The following is an 18,292-nucleotide window of genomic DNA, read 5'->3' as shown; positions in this document are numbered from 1 at the left end:
ATAATGTATGCGTATTTACAGAAATATTACTCTTAATCGATTTTTTTATTACAAGCTCATTTAAAATTCTGTTTCGCTTTTATTTCATCATCGGTAAATTTGTGTCTGACAAAAAGATGTGAACTAACTCGCTGGTCTGTTGACGTCAAATTGTTCATTATAAATTTAAAATGCCGTAGTTATGAAGTATCAAGTAACAATATACCAAATCTCGATAACTTTTATTTTTCAAAGTCGCGTAATTTTTGTGAAATTGTCCATATGGTATACTGTGAAAAAACTAAAGTAGGGTTTAAAATAGAACTTACATTTATTAAAAGTCTATATTTTATAGTTCTCAAAAGCTTTATAAGTTTGTCCGGTCTGAAATTGTATTACTTGTTTTTTACTACAACTATTTGCGCGAACCTCGTACGGTATAATATATTTCAAAATTGAATTCTTGTCTTTAAACATAGTGTTATTTTGACTTGTATATGGTAGTCTTTGAATTGTTCAGAATATCATGAACGACAGTGCCTAAAATAATTTTATACTGGTTCAAACGTTGACTCTCAGCTGTCTGAAATATTATGATCGTAAAAATGAATAGTATATAATTTTCTATAGCGCTGCAGTACCCTTCGGCTGGCGGGTTACATAATATATGCTCAAAATATGAGAATAATTTATTTGTGTAATGTAATTTGTACATTTACAAGGGTTACGCCTATACACATCCGACAAATATTAAAAATGTTTTATTAACAAAGTTTTATTTAAAATTAAAATTTTATGTTTAGTCATTTGACTTTAATCACGGAAAATAAAATCTACTGTGATTATTGTTGTATTCAAATATATAACACATAAATATATATATATATATTTAATACACACATAAAATGAGACTTTACAATTCCTTGTCTTGTGGCCAAATAATGTTTAACAAAACGTCAATATTTATCAGTCTCCAAAACCAGCTCAAATACTTAAAAAAAAATAAAACTTTTATTTCAATAGTTGATAACTTTCAAAGCACATTTTACAACTTTGTTGGATTTATAGGTTCAGTATTTAGTTAAAACTAGTAAATAATAATAATAATAATTTACTGGAAAACTTATTAGTATCAACCATATGATTACATATCCTTAATGACGATAAGACAACAATTTTGAAGTCTATAGTTGTTGACTAATCGAGCTTAATCATTTACTAAACATTACTGTCAACAATATTGTGTTTCACGTGAAAGTTAAATAATATAAATTCATATGCATATACACGTATTAATATATTTGTATGTTAGAAAAGGGGCATAGTCATAATTGTGAAACAACACGGATCTAAGGAATGAGGACATGAGATTTAAATCATATTCCAATTGGATTATGTACTCACAACTTACAATTATTCTACAATTTGCGTAAAAACTGACCAATTGCCCTTAAACTGGAAACTAATGCCTATACAATCGAAGGATAATAACTGAAAAATATTTACTCAAAAAGCGTTGATCGAGACATATATACCTATTATTTATGTATAGTAAATAATGATTATATAACGTTTAAATTAACACAATGCCAAAAAAATATGCTAGATAAGATAAAAAAAAATTCATCGGAATAACTTGAAACGAATTTATCACTCATTGTAAGCTTTTATCTATAGTAGACTCGTGGTCGATTATAATTAATATTTACAATAAATTAAGAACTGTTAACATTGTATTGTATTTTTAAAAAAGTAAGAATATAATATTATTATATTTGTAAATTGTATGAATCACGAATGTGTAACATTAGCCATTCAATTATATTGTTATGATAAAATCCTAGATTGACTAAACTCAAATAACCCCATAGTTATGAACAGAATTACCATGCATTTATTAGAATCTTTTTTTTTATCCTGCAACCTTTGAGACGTCATCACTCATCAAATTCTGCGATCCTGTAAATCCTGTGAATCCTTTGAATCCTGTGAATCCGGTGATATGTGCACTCAAATCGTTCTAGAAATAATTAAATTTCTGAAATACAATTTGTATGCAATCTAATAAACTAGTAATTAAGTGCAAACAATATTACTCTACAGTCAAACAATTTCGTATAGCGTGTTCATTTATTGAATAAAATAGGAATCGAGAAATACAATTTGGCTTTGTTGTAGATTAAAATGAAAAATCGTAATAAATGTGTATAAGCTTTTATACTATTTTCGTTTGAATCGTCGAGTTTTAATCCCATAACATTTTTCAACGCGTATAGGCTGCTTAACGCGTGTCTATTATAATATAATATAATATAGCACATATTATTACGGTCATTATTAGGGTCATGAATTCAAATTTCGTCGGATTTTTTGTGGATTAGAATGATGTGGCATAATATCCACTAGCTGCAATAAATTATCAGTTCGTATCAAGTAAAAATAATCCTACAGCTGTCAACGGCACATTGTTATAATATATGCTAATAATATTTGAATCCACCAAAACTTATCCATATTATATCAGTAATATTACAACACAGGTATTTTACAGTATATAGGCCGTGTGTAATTTTTTTTACCCAACGGTCACATTGTCACGCAGCCGCCGTTCCCATTAGGATATTTTACCACCTTATACTTAGGTTTGTAAAATTAGATACATTTAGGTATAGTCGTAAGTGCTCTACTTGTGTTTAAAAGGTGATCCGTCAAGCATTCTCACTCATTTTTTCTTCAATAAGACAATATTAGGTATTTAAAATCGGAATTTCGGAATTTTTTAAATATAAATAAAGATTATTATTTTCAAAATCTTGAGATTTTCGGACTACTTGATGAACGACCTGTAGCGATACAAAGTCTGTTTTACTTTTAAGAATCGTTCGTATGTCTACCGTAAATTATTTAGCGGAACATATTTATGATAGTTTAGACGTGTCAAAATCAAAACTCGAACTAGGAGTTTTTGAAGTTTATGACTTTGTATAGGTACTAAGGATAAAAGGTAGGTATGCTGATGGATTTGGAAGATGTGTAAGATGTGAGGCCATGGGAATTTAAACATTTTAGTAGGTAATTAATATTAATTTACCAGCATTTATCATTTGTAAAAATGGTCTAAGCATAATAAATACTAGATTGAATATTGCATCTAATTTATATTTTTAGAAATCCATTTTTAAGGTATAATATTCTTACTACATTTTAATAACTGAGAAACTACTGATTTGAATTTCAAATCAAGTATCTACCAACATTATCATTTTCAGAAAAATGATCCACTTAATAATTCACAGTATACAAAGGGGGTTCTCATTTGAAAAATAGAATGAGTGTATCAATCACCACAGAACGCCCCATATAAAGTACCTATTATAAACATGAAAAAATGTGTGTTATTCAAAAATTCCGAAAATCAGAATTTAAATAATTTCATAATTAAAGGTAAAAATGTGGCTGAGCATGCTTGGTGAACCAAGATCCAAAATGTCTTAAATATGTCTTGTTTTTAACCAAATATCAAAACATAAATTCAATAAAATTACAATATACATGCTTTGGACCCTCACCCCCCTTTGAAAAAAATTTCTGGATACGCCCTTGTGAACCAGTCTGTATATATAGCGGTAATTTCCGATACCGAGTAATTTTCCAAGGGCCTTTGGAATGCCTACACACATATATCGTACATATTTTTTTCGCTACGCTAAGTATCATTACAGGTACATAACAATTATATGAAGTTTCGTATTTTACGAACGCTCTTTGGAAAATAATCCGATACGCTTGCGCGCTCGTTATACATAAATGCATAATACTATAGATACCTATATAAATTGAAGTCTAAGTCTGGTGTTTGTTACTCCTGCACATTCGGTTGCCAGTCGCCAGAAGGGTTGTTTACGGTTTTCACGGAACGTAAACATTGCTGAAAAACCCCTGGAACACGTATCGTTGACCCGAGGATAAGCTTAAGTGTTGCTTCAGTGTGCTCAGCGTGTACGTACCGCCAACACGCCAAGCCGGAAAAGGGTACGCGCGCGTAGTGGTTCGACCAATATTGTTATAATAATTTGCCTCATATCCGCGGTCTAACCCCTCATCCGATATTATATAATTAAATGCAATAATATAATAGGTATAACGCCACTTTAATCAACAAACATAAATTAACACTAAAAACAACACGCGTCGATGTCTTGCCGATTATAAATTATAATATTATAATATATGTTTACGCTTTAAGGTACCTAGGTATTATGGGTTACCACAATAGTTAATATACGCGTATACGTAGTGGTTGAAGGGTTATTACTTGGACGCAATAAGTGGTTCAAACGTCTGGCTGGTTTCATAGTAGGTACATAATATACAGAATTTATACCGAATATACCCAGATATATTGTAATATGATATTATAATATTATGCTGAGAGTCACATTATAATATTATAGTTAAGTGTCTCAGCGCATAATATTCATTCTAAATTTTGATCACATGAAATCTCAAACGATAGTGTACCTATAACCCTATGTATAAGTACCGACAAGTATAACCCGTAATACGCACTTTGAATTTTATTCTGAATTGTAAAACGTATCGAAACTGTTCAACCATTGATGACGACCAACGACCGGAAAAAAAAATTCTTACAAAAAACGGTTCAACCACCCTGCTGTTACATATTATTGTAGATTTTAACCGTAGGTATTATTTCGAGAACATGACGTATTATTATATTCATAATAATAGAAAATAATCGGTTTAACCTTAACCTCTGACGTTTATACAAGTGCACATTATTATATTGGTACACACACAAATAGAGTGATTCGCCAGGCATTCTCACTTTCCTTTGTCCTTTAATAATGCTTTATCGAATTCTGATTTTTGGAATTTTCATGTAGGCCAGGTTGATTTTGTTCTATGTTGCTCTGTAGTGATAACAACTTTTTTTAATGACAACCAACTTTTTTCCCACAAATTAAAGCTGAGTTTTTTTTTATTGATGCATTGAAATCGAAATTCGAACAAGTGGTTTTAATATTATTACATTTTACCCTTGCCCACGTCGCGTCGATCTTATCATAGGTTATTATTCTTAATTCATAAACTTCTCGTTAGAATTTTGATTGATATACAACAATATTTCATGAAAAAGGTCTGCTTAACGAATTACCATAAAAGAAGGGGGTTTTCATTTGTAAAAAATGAAGGATGCTTAAATGGCATAAAAAAAAATTAAATTATTTAAAATAATAGTCTTTGGTTTACTAAAAAATACCTAAAATTATAATTTCCATAAATATTAAAGAAGACATGGAGATGTGAACACCTGTGTATTACAATTGAATAATAATATGATTAATGTGACTGTTGTGAAATAACTGGTGTATTATCAATATCCGAGGAGCAACAACTGTTGGCAATCTGTAAAATTTATTGATAATATATTATATTAACGTATTTCGGCATTTTACAAAAGACTGCATGATTCATAACCTAATAATAATTAGTATCTAAGTAATAATTATTAATATAAAATATATAGTGACTACATGGCACTGTGATTTAATAATGTGTCGTGTTTTACTAGATAGTAAATAGAGCTTTCCGTGGCGATAAAATCAACAAACTAAAAAATAATAATAATTATCATGATGGCGAGCCAAACGCCGAGGTAATCGTGTTTTTGGCAAAATTCACATTGCAATTCGCCCAAAACTCACAACAAGTTCAGCCGCATCTTCGCGCACTGGAACGGGACCAAAATTGAAAATTTACACGACGACAATGCCTACGCGCGATATTATTATTATTATTATCACTGCACCGTTGCGAGATAAATATGATTGCTCCTCTTCCGACCAACGACTGAATAATAATATCATATTATATATATATATATATATATCTGTATCTGCTTCTCGTTGCGATACAATGTAATAAATGCACACGCGCCTTGGAATATAGACGAAGCTCGTTTTACAGCGTTTTCTGCGGAAACCGTGTGATGCGCGTGTGCTCGAGCACGAATCAAACTAATTCTAATGAAACAAAAACGACAACAACGGTCTGTCGCGGGTATATTATAAGTAGGAAGACACCTGCTGTTGTAACCCGACAATAGCCAAATACTCGTATACTTAGTATTAGAAACACGCGTACGTAGAAATATTGTGGAATTTACTAGTAAAAAATTTGGTTAAAATATTTATGAAATTGTAAAATTGTAAATTTAAAAACAAAATAAGTAATTTTTTCACAAACTATAATTGTATACTTATGCTATTGTTTTATTGTCTTGATTTGAGACAGTATTATATAATTTAATATTATTGTATGCAGCGTCACATCGTGGTATGTTTAGTTGCAGATAATGATATTATATAATTTTAAATTACAAAATTACTTTTAAATTCAATTAATTATCCGATTATCATAGGTATACATCTAGTAAAAGTAATTTTAATTACGAGTCATTTTTGTTCCATTAAATTTGTTGTGTTCATCTGGACAATTTGTCACTGTATTTATTATAAATTAGAATACCACCGTTGATGTAAACCAAAAATACAATTCTATCAAAAACAAAAATATTCTCTAAAGAATGAAGATCATTAAATTTACAATAATTGACCTTATCCGTAAAATTTAACTATGTCACTGCAGACTACTCGCATAGTCTCACCACGTGCTTGAGTGGCAAACATTGCGATAACGACAACGACTGAACAATAACAATAATATTATAATATCGATGTGCAATATAATAATAATATACCTACCATCGTGCTTTACTTGTAACCGTTGCATGCGCGAACAGTTTATATATTTTTCTTTTCGTTTTCCGGCCGAAGGTCTTGTAATAGGCACACATACGCACACACACACACGCGCACATAAATACGCGTATTCTCGCGTTTTCCCGACCTATGCCGTACACACTCTGCAACGGTTATTTACTCGACTCGGCGGGGATTCTCGGCAGGTGAAATATTAAAAACACCAATTTTCTTCTACTCGACACGCAATATACATATTATACGTGTAGTGTGTGCCTGTATAGGACGCACTATATATAGGTATACCTTTACGTATTATTATGACACGACTGTTTGACGACGCGGAAAAGGACATGATATTATAACAATATCATATACATTATACATAATATTATAATAATATACGCACCGTTTTGAAAACGACATCACACACTGTATTAAACATTGGAGGCGTATGTACCTATATATATATATTATAATACTCGTAATATAATACACCTATCTTTCGCGACCGTGTGCGTTGTATAAGACCCGAAATATCATCTCGAGATCTGCTCGCAGGCCGCTTCCTTCCGTATATCACGATAATAAATATAATAATATAATATTAATCGCGTAACACTGCAGCCCACGAACGTCGCCAACTCGTACCGTTCGCTGTCCTTATAACACGAACAACGTATATTATTGTACGGTGCGAAAATAGCTGCAGTTTCCCCGACAAAACACAGCCGTCGGCTGCCTTTTCCACGCATATATTGCTCGGATGCAGAGTAAAAAATCGAAACGATCAGGCGCAAAAGAAATATTTTAATCGTCCTGCAGACAGTCGTGTGGTATATTATAATAATATACGATACGATATCAAAATGACGATATTTGTTTTCAATCGATTTCATCGCACAACCGCAGGCGACTTCAATACTAGGTATGGTCGTTTTACCAGTGAACCGAACTTTATACATTCCGTGTGTGCTGAGCTATTATGATAATTATTGTTATTACGCTACCGCAGCATCCTATGGTCGTCGTTTTTTGGCTTTACATACCTAGGTCGCATTATTATTATGATACGTCACACATTGTAAAATGCGAATAATATTTAAACGTACATGGACTGCAGCACTACACCCACTTCAATATTATGTGCACTTGACGTTTTTAGTCATTATTATTATAGTTATTACCTATATAATAATATGATATATTATATTAGATACATCAAATACGGTACATCGCAAATACCTAATGGCACACCTATACTATATTGCGGATAACTGAAATATTTAAACAGTTACTGTATATAGGTAATCGCAAATGATGATATTATTATTCATTTATACACAATTATTACGACCTTATTTAATTTGGTTTACAAACTCAAATCAACGAAATAGATGGGATAATAATATTATATAAACGAAATAATCTAATAAACGTTTTATATTTTAATTATATGCTCGGGCTAAAGTTTTTAATTTTTTTTTCAACTGTTTTACCGCAGAACACTAATTTATTTATCACTAAACACTTAATTTGCCCGTATAATTATTATTGTCTTACCATAACCCTCGTCATGATATTAGTATTATAAAGATCAGCTAGTATGAGTCTACAATATTATAGTTTATAACAAATGAATTTAATACGCACATATAGGTTAATATGATGTAATATATTAATATTGCTGCTACGAAATCGTTTTATCGCTTAATAATTAGGTTTACACGTTTTTACGCAATCGTAGATTGTCATTAAGTGTCTCTAATATTTATTATTGTTTGTAGGTAGATGGAATTAAAATAAAACGGCTTAATAAATATATTTCAGCATGAAGACTAGACTGGACCATAAACGTTTTAAAATTATTTAATATACCTACCTAGATAATTTAAATTTATTTCATTATCAAATTTTGATATTTTAACAACTCAAATTATTTTATTTGTTTTAACTTTCTTTAAGTACCTACTTATAGCGTGAAAATGTTAAATATAAGTCTAGTAAAGTTGATTTTTGTTAAAAATATTGATTTTTAGATTTAGGCACCTAATATTTGATAAATAATAATAATATAGTTAATACCAATCTATAAATGTGTTTTAGTGGCGCTGTGTTTGGCTTCAGTGACAAACATGTTCTGAGTGCCAGCACCGGCCGGTGTCACTAGTTACCGGAAGGGTGACCACCTGGTTTTTGTGACAAATTCTTACCACACATTCACGTGTTCAAACCAACCATACCCTTCCCACCAGTAACCAGCTAAAAACATCAGTTGTCGAACCTTAACTAGAAAAAAAAAGTGTCGTAGTTAATATCGCAATTTATTATTATTTTTTGTTTTTATTATTTTATTGAACTACTTTACTGAGAATACCACTGTTCACACACATTTATCACAAAAGTAAAATTAATAAGTTAATTTAATTTAAATTAATTAAATTATAACTGAACTGAGTTATTCATAAATTATTAATTATTATTACATTTTATCTCGTTGAATTTTTGTTCAACCCTTACTTAATTGAGTTAAAATAATTCGCCAACTCGTCCAGTACATTTCGGTAATACAAATCGTCGTCTCAGAAAGAAAAGGTTCTAACGTAATTTTTGTAACTGTTCGACGGAACATTTTTAGGTTAGCCCGTACCTATCATTCACGTATGAATTAGAACTTTTTCATTCTCTTTATCTCATTGAATAATCAACGGATCGATACGATTTCAGGATTGAACTATGCAACAAAAAATATTAAATAATAATATGCAAAAAAACCATTAAAAAAAAAATTGATTTAGTTCCTTTTTAATATGAGACAACGAAATACTGCCGAATCTAACGTTAATCTTGTCCATATAGGGGCAACTCTCTAATGTTAGGATCAATATCGATCAAACATCAAACTATTATAATTGAATACACAATAACTATTGTTTGATGTGTAAAGTACTAAAGTGATTCGGTTATAAAAAAAAAGCGGGTAAGTGGATGTCGCTCTACTGTACTGTAGGTTACATGTGGGTCGTTGTATAATGGATTGTATTAAACTTTAATTCAATGATTTAATATCATTATATAACAAAAACGATTCTGAGCGGAGACGGTTCGTCAGTCTGGATATTATATTGATATTATATATTGTTATTATTTATTATATCATGTAAGTTTAATTAATATTATAATATTACTATTTTTTATTCGTTTCTATGGTTATAAACAAAGCGTTAGAAATTAAAATCCTATTTTTAGCGGTTTTTCGTAATTTTTCGGTGGTTTTTCCCATAGCATTTAATAACTATTGATAAAATCGAAAAATGACCTCTTTAAAGTACCATCTTGATCCGATTTGCTAAATGATAAGGTACTATATGTTGAAATCGAAGCACTCCTTCTGGTAGAAATTTTGTATACAAGATATAAAAAAATAAATAAATAAAATAAACACCATTGTAAAACCACTAGCTTCCTCGCTCCGCTCAGAATCTAATAACGATAATTAATTATTAGTTATTTAGTAGGTAGTATTACTAGTTACTTTCTACTAAGACTAATATATTATAATATATAATATGTACCTATATTGTATATTATAGTATCATAGGAATTCAAAAGTTATATTTAAACATAATATATTATAATATACTACCTTAAATTATAATGGAGATAATATTATGAAAATACTCAAATCTTGCAAACCCGTTGAAAAGTAAAATTCATAGTATAAATTGGTTCAAAGTTCTTGTGAAATTTACTTGTCCTTGATATCAATCATTTGATTAGATACGCCCGTCGGGTTTCAAAGATCAAGATCAAGATATGGTAGAAAAACTATTTACTAAACATATCTAATTTCAAAGATCTCGATGTTAGAGACATTGTAAAATTGAGTCAACTTGAATCCCAGAGTGCGTATATATTATATATATATATATATATATTGTACGTGAATGAGAAAAACAAACAAAATACCAATTTGAAGTAATGTTATCAAAAGTAAAACAAAGACATACTGTTTTACCTACAAAACCAACCTATATGAGACTGGGCCCGTAGAACTTTTTGTTTTCGGATCTAATGAAATATAGTTATATATAAAGGTATCTATTATTATATATTACATTATTACATTATTATATACTTACCATCAAAATTCAAAAATATACAAACGATTTTATTTTTTAACATGCAAGAAGGTCAATATTGCGTAAGTTACAAAAATATAGTAGCCTTTTAGCATTTAATATGAGTCTTGTGCTTTAACTATTTTGCGTGTTAAATCAGAAAATACAAAATAATTTAATTATGTTTTTAAAATTACATAATTAGTTTAGCTAGTACATCAAATGATAAATATTATTGAAAAAAACATTTGTCATTTCAAACTGTTTTTATTTTATGGTTTTATTCGTCGTACCGTTTTGTTTCAGCCAAGATTTTCAGAAAATATTCAAACAAAATAACGAACATTATTTCGAGACACCAATAAGACTTAAATTATATAAATATAATATATTATATACATATAGGTACATCATTATTGACAGAAATATCATAGCATTTTGTTAGCCATTAGTCCTTAGACGTATTATACTTATCAGAGATGTTTATCAGATGGTGAAAGATTAAAACCAAATCGAATTAAATCCCCGGAAGAAGAGCATATTCAGAAGATTACTATTATTACTATGCATACATTCGACCCTTGTATTATAATACATTACATAGATGGTGGATTTTACACTTACCACGGTTTTGCCTCAACAACCATCTTGTTTTCATAATTAATAAAGGCGAAGAACCGAATTAATTTGTGTGTAAAAAGGTATATGCGGTGATATTATACAGTGTGCTTTTAAAAAATAAAACATAATTATTTATATTGCAATAGGTACTTTACCGAAATTAATGTTGGTAACAATTTAGCAATACATCAATACAATCATTTTCTTAAAGTAATTAAATTATATTTTGTAATTTCTATCAAAACTGAATAGGTAATTATAATTATCGAAATAATAATATAGGTATTATTACAGTCATTATACAAATGGTAATATTATTATAATAGGAAGTACACAGCTCGTACAGATACCCACCAATCGTGTATAGTGTATTAAATTGAACTAAATAAATGTCTGCTTAAAATTTACCCCTTAATAAATTATACTAGCATAAAGTAAATATTGATAATTATTCAAAAATCTACACGGTGTAAATAATTACTATGATTTTGGATTTTGAATGTTTCTAATTGTAATTATCAGATTATTTTAATTATTATACGTTGTCCAATTATTGTATTATAATATCGTCCTACGCGTGACCATAGCTCTGTTCACTATTATACATATAAGTCATAGTGATTTTATTCTATCCTATTTTTTTTTTTTTTTTTGTCTCATGTATAGAGAACGCCAAAAAAATGGACGAGCCTTCGACAACACCGCAGAACGGCAGAGGAATCTATAACGGAAATGGAATCGTCGCCACAGACACAAAGACGCACTAATTGGGCGGTTTACCAACATTTTTCCACGGCTTCCGACTCGCCAACACCATTGCTGGTAAAAGTAATAATAATATTAATAATTTTTTTTTTCTACACCGTGAAAATTATTACCGTACGAAAAATATATTCGAAGAGGAGCATAATCAAACTGCAGTCCACAATGATAGCTAAATGAACAAGGTTTATGCAAGAATGGTTTTATATAAATATATAAATAATATATTATATTATCACGTTGTACAAACATACGTTGATGAGCACTAATGTGTGTGGCACGCGCGAGTGTGTGTGTGTGTGTGTGTGTGTGTGTGTTTTGAACTTTTGCCCGGCGGTTATGCAATATGTATAAACACGAGAGGAAATACCCATGTAATTGAATAAATTATCACCGAAAGCCCTCGAGTACATCGGAAACACTGCTACAGTGTCTATATATAGGTAGATCTGTGGGTGGCTTATGAAAATTCAAATTACCAATAACATTAATTACTATCCTCTTAATTTTCCGTAAAATTAAAAACTAAGCCCATGACAGTATGTATTTTGTTACGAACCATCGATCGAATGTACAATATTATAATGACGTGCAAGTTGACATGACCGATTATCCCCGAAACAATTATTATTATTGCCGACCTACGTTATGTTTCAGAAAGAAAATATAACGATACATAATATTTAAAAAATAAATAGAATTATTATAACCGGTATAAAAAAATTACCTTATAAAAAATAAAAATAAAAACGAAACAAATTAAATTTTTACTGAAAATAATATATTATGTGATTTATTTTAAATATCATTTTTATTATTCTGGAAAAAGGACATTTACAATAAATTTGCCAACAAGAGACTAATATATAATAAGTTCTAAGGAGAAAAACATTTTCTTTTTTTTTGTCAGTTTCAACCATAAGGTTAATATATTATATAACTTTAAAGCGAAATATTATGTTATTTATTTTCTATTAAAAATTATGTTAAAAGGAGTTTTTTTTGGAGGGAAAATATTAAAATAATAATAATATGATATCACCGTTTTTAAAGTATATTCATAATAATATTTTGCACTAAAAATGAGTAAATAAAAAAACAATTTTCAATTTCAATAAGTTGCTTAAATGAATATATATTGTAAAAATATTTAGTTTTTTTATTTGTTGACATATTATATTATCTATAATATAATATACTGATAAGTGTAGTGACTCCTCGCAAAATTACGTAAAGATAATAATATTTTTTGAGAAACAAATTTTTACACAGCTTTTAAATACAATTTTTTATTTATCTCAGAATTATTGTTGTTACTTTATTCTGGTTATTTTTTTTTATAACTTTTATATCAAGATGCAGTGTGTATTTTTTATATTACTTCGTATGAAATACAATACATATGATGTTGTAATAACTTTATCCATTTAACATATTTCTTGTTATTCGTTTCGGGGGTTATCTCTGTACAATGGACAGACACTATACAGTATTAAAAGGAATCCATACAGCAACCATTCATTGTTTGTAAAAACCACTCAACGCGGGTAAGAACCATTTGGGCTACATCAGTCCTGTCTAATACATCAACATTTTACGCGTAATATAAAAGAAAATATTTACTGCATCGCATAACGTTTTTTTTAAAGATATAATTATTCTGAAAAAAGTTATTAAAGTTCGAAAATCATAAAAATGAAAGATTTAAAAACAATATTTACTTTTTTTCATATTTAATAACGTTATTTAAAAAAAAAAGTGAAAATATGAACATTACGACACTGCAATTGAATTCCCTTCAACAATGTGTACCAATGAGTAAATTGTGTCTAAAATATTAGAACAAAATGATTTTTTCACTAAAAAACAATTTTTACGGTAAATATTTTTTATTTTGTAGTTTGTAACAACATATTATTGAACGTTAAAAGTGCTTCACGTTTGATTTAACTTCCTCTTTTAATGTTTGGTATATTTTATCTTTAAAATGTTTTGCTATAATAATATTCTATAGATTTCTAGTCAATAGTTTACTTCTATTTTTTTCGTGCCAAGATAATCTACTGGTCGGTTTTAAATTTATTTTGTCGAAGTTTTTGTACAGAAAAAGTATTTTTTGGGGTTCACTACTTTTATAGCTTTGAATGTACATATTTGTTCGAGTACCTAGAAAGTGTTCCAAACATTTCGTTTGTGATTAAGCCTAAATATATTATATACTGTACTAAATATATAGTTTGCTAATTTAGAACAGATAAAACTACGATATAATAAGTTTCGGAAATGTTCAGTAGTTTAAAAAAAAAAAAAAAACAATTACTGTTTCTATTAAATGTACCTATCTATTTTTAGGCACATATGATATAAATTAAATATTACGTTTTTTAATTGTAAAACATACACAGAAGCACTACCTTCTAAGTTCTAATACATTTAGCCCAATAAATAGAATGTTTGAAGGTTAAAATTTTGAAACTGACCATTTTTTTTTGTACAAAAGACAGTGGGAGAATTTAGGAAATTTGACTGTATTTATTTTATTTTTATTTTGACACAAACAGCATGACTTGTTGAACAACATATTTATTTTTGAAAATCTGAATAACCAGTATGAAATATAGACGGAAATGTTAAATAAATTCTGCAAATTTAATTAAAATTATTCATCGAATACCCGAAATTCAGATAAATCATTTAGGTGAAAGCCGCCCTAATCATAAACATAATATATGGTTTACTATTTTATATTAACTATCAGTCATAAAACATAAACGATAGACTAAAGAAAACATCCACTGATGACACTGATCATTTTGAATTCAAATCTCTTAATCTATATCTACACTAACAATATTGAGGAATCTTAGAAGATTTCTGTCGACAGAAACAGAATCCAACTTTTGAATCAAAAGGGTTCTGATATAAGGGGGTTTTAACTTTCAGATACAGTAGTAATGTTTGGATCTATATGTAGAATAAATTAGGTTGAGATAGATTAGCTGATAATAATACTCACGCTAATATACTATTCTACTAATATATATTTATTAACCTCGTTAGATATCAGAGTCACGAATATTGAATGTAATATCATAATTCAGAAGTATTATAGAACAGTATTGTCTCTTCTTACCTTCACGGAATATTTGTTGATTGATGATTCAAGTTTATGTGAACTCTTTATTATGTACCTACTGAACTATCAAGTATAAAAAAGCACTTATAAAAATAATCATTATCTAGTAAGTACTTACAAACATAATATCCAAATAACAGTTAAATACGGTTGGCAGAATTGTAGATGAATGTACAGTGTATGATGGTTATGTCCCATATTTAAGATTAATATGGCTTATATGTGTTTATTAGTGTTTCGAAATCACGTGTCAAGTATTTCAGTTTCATTGATTTTTTTTATTCGTTAAAAAACAGTTTCATATTAAGTAGTTTTTAAAATAATTATTCAAAGCAACGTTGTCTTAATTGTTGTTTAATTTTTTAATAATTTGGTACATATTACATTGTTTTCTATTTTTTTTATTACTAAATTTATTGCATATTGTTTTTCTTACTTTGTTACTGTGTGTTAATTACATTAAAATCGTGTGAATCATTTTTACAAAGCTTTATTCTTTTAAATCAACACTATATTGTACATGATAAAGAATTGTTTTTGGTAAGTTATTATCATGTCTATAATTTTATGACAATCACATAATTTACCTTTTAAAGATTTTATTAAAGACCTTTAGATTTTAGACCTTTCTACAAAAACGGAACAAACTGAATAATGATAATAGCAAATAAGTACCTAAATTTCAGGAATTTTAAAGTATAAGAATAAATATACTAAATTATTAGTAAGTAAACAATTTAAATTTAACCTACTTATTGTAATCTCAAATAAAACACTTAACTGATTTTTTCTACTACTACGTAGAAAAAAAAATAAATATTATAATTGATGTTATTTTTATCAATTAAATACCCAAACAATTTACCTGAACTTTCACTATTATCATATAATTATTATAGTTCCTAAAGATTGTAAATTAATTAGAATTAATGAATAATTATGATATGTTTTAATATTTAATCCATACTGTTAAATCGTAATATACATTAATATAAAATAGGCAATACAAGTAAAAGATAGTATAGAATAATATTTTAACATAAACAAACAAAACCTCAACAATCCGAATTAATTATACAAAATAACTTAATAACATAAGGATATCTACAACAAATACAGTATCAGGATATCTTGATTTGTATTTACAGATTTTGTAATAATTTTTTTTATCATACATGCAATGTTATGTTCTTATATTTGAATGTTTCTGCTTCATTCATCAACATTTAATTTATTTTTCCCCAAATGTCACTATAATGATGTCAATTTTTAGCTGCCTACGTAAAAATCTCTGAATAATATTTTATAACTATGATAAGCGAAAAAATGATTTAATTTGTTTATAATCATGTATATATATTTTTGTGTTTTAAACTTTTTACTTAAATAGCCATATGATTTGATTTTATTATAAATTATAATTGACCACTTTCATACATTTTTTGGTTTTATTATTAGTTGTACAGAATACCTCACTGTATTTGTCTCCCAATACCTAACAAACTTCTTTGTAATTATTTTTTTTTTCTTATCTTATTTTTGAAAATAATTAGTGTATTACAGTAGTAATACAATTAACAAATTTAAATTTTTAACTTTTTTTCTGTTTGTAAATTAGAAATGAAATCAACTTATTCAGTGAACTAATTTTTATTATCCGATACTATAGTGATTAATAATTTTGCAAAACTGGGCTTTAAAAAATAAATAGTTTGAAAATTGTATTGCCTGTAATATACACGGTTATGAAATATAGGTATATTCTTGACAAGATTTTTTGTAAAACAAGAAATTCTTGTTTTACAAAATAAATTATAAAAACGAAAATTTTTTTAAATGTTATACCATATTATAGTAATGAGTGAAATTAAATAGCTGCTAACACAAAACAATAGTAATCCGTTATACTTACCGTCACATTTTACTGTTTTACATTTCCGGTTTAAATTAATACCCTTGAATGTTTCATCTTGATTATTGAGACTAATTTATTAAATTGTATAAGTTAAAGTAATGTCTTATATTAATGTATACTTGAATAACTATGTATAATTTATATAATAGTCTAATCAGTGCCAGTTACAATATAAGCCCGCGGTCGCGTACAATAATCGAGCAGCAACTTAGTAGATACCTATATCAGCTGCTAACGTATCATAGGTGCCTAGTATCTAATACTTAAATATTATTATGTTGTAGTGAAATGGCAATCTAAATATAATTTATTTTAGTATTGATAAGCAAACGTTTTGTTTTGTCGTTCTTCTGAAATCTGCGGTGACTGCCGCGTGTCTTAATGTACGTTTCAAGTTTCGACATTAAGCCACCGCGCTCGATTCGATAATTAATATTTTAAACGGCGTAATTGTTGTGGTACACATTATTATTATTATGCCAACTAAAATTCTGGACGATTATGTATTCAAAAACAATAATTACTCATAAATAGGGCACAGTCGAATGAACACAATAAAATTGCCTTCACCGTGAACGGAGCAGCTAATATGCGCGTACCTACCTACCTATATATGTTGTACTTGTGTAATTACTTCCCGGCCCGCTCTGTCATCCTCCTGCACGTTCGGAACAGACACGAACGACTGCAGCACACGAGACCTACGCAGAATAATATGGTTAATATGGCTGAGAGGTTGAGGACGCGTGCACTGTCTGTGTATCGTAGGTGCCTATGGTGTACGAGGTATAGGTGGTAATCGTATGCCGTGAGAATCGCGGTAAGCTTCTGCAAGAAACAAATATATTATAAAGTATTATACGAACCAGCTTTTAATTAATATATTATTATTATTTATGACGTCGTATTATGTTCCCGTCGCGGTCGTCTCGTCGACTGTGACGTGAATATATTGAATTGGCAAAACGAAATG

The 18,292-nt window shown here is 28.7% G+C and overlaps 1 protein-coding gene across 8 annotated transcripts in view; it reads left to right on the top strand.

Annotated features, from left to right (window-relative positions):
* LOC132950004 (adenylate cyclase type 5) overlaps window positions 1-18,292 on the top strand; it is a 197,181-nt gene that overhangs the window by 157,374 nt on the left and 21,515 nt on the right. For 5 of the 8 annotated variants that reach the window (XM_061021174.1, XM_061021178.1, XM_061021172.1 and 2 more), the window contains one exon: window positions 12,173-12,334. In XM_061021174.1, coding sequence (XP_060877157.1) covers window positions 12,173-12,334 — 162 coding nt within the window. Of the gene's footprint in view, window positions 1-12,172; window positions 12,335-15,691; window positions 15,945-17,881; window positions 18,140-18,292 lie in introns of those variants that run through there. The other 3 variants (XM_061021177.1, XM_061021179.1, XM_061021180.1) reach the window with 3 other exon arrangements.

Source organism: Metopolophium dirhodum, chromosome 8 (genome assembly GCF_019925205.1).
Source record: "Metopolophium dirhodum isolate CAU chromosome 8, ASM1992520v1, whole genome shotgun sequence".
Taxonomy (NCBI): domain Eukaryota; kingdom Metazoa; phylum Arthropoda; class Insecta; order Hemiptera; family Aphididae; genus Metopolophium; species Metopolophium dirhodum.
The sequence above is the reverse complement of the archived record's forward strand: the minus strand, read 5'-3'. Positions and strand labels throughout refer to the sequence as shown.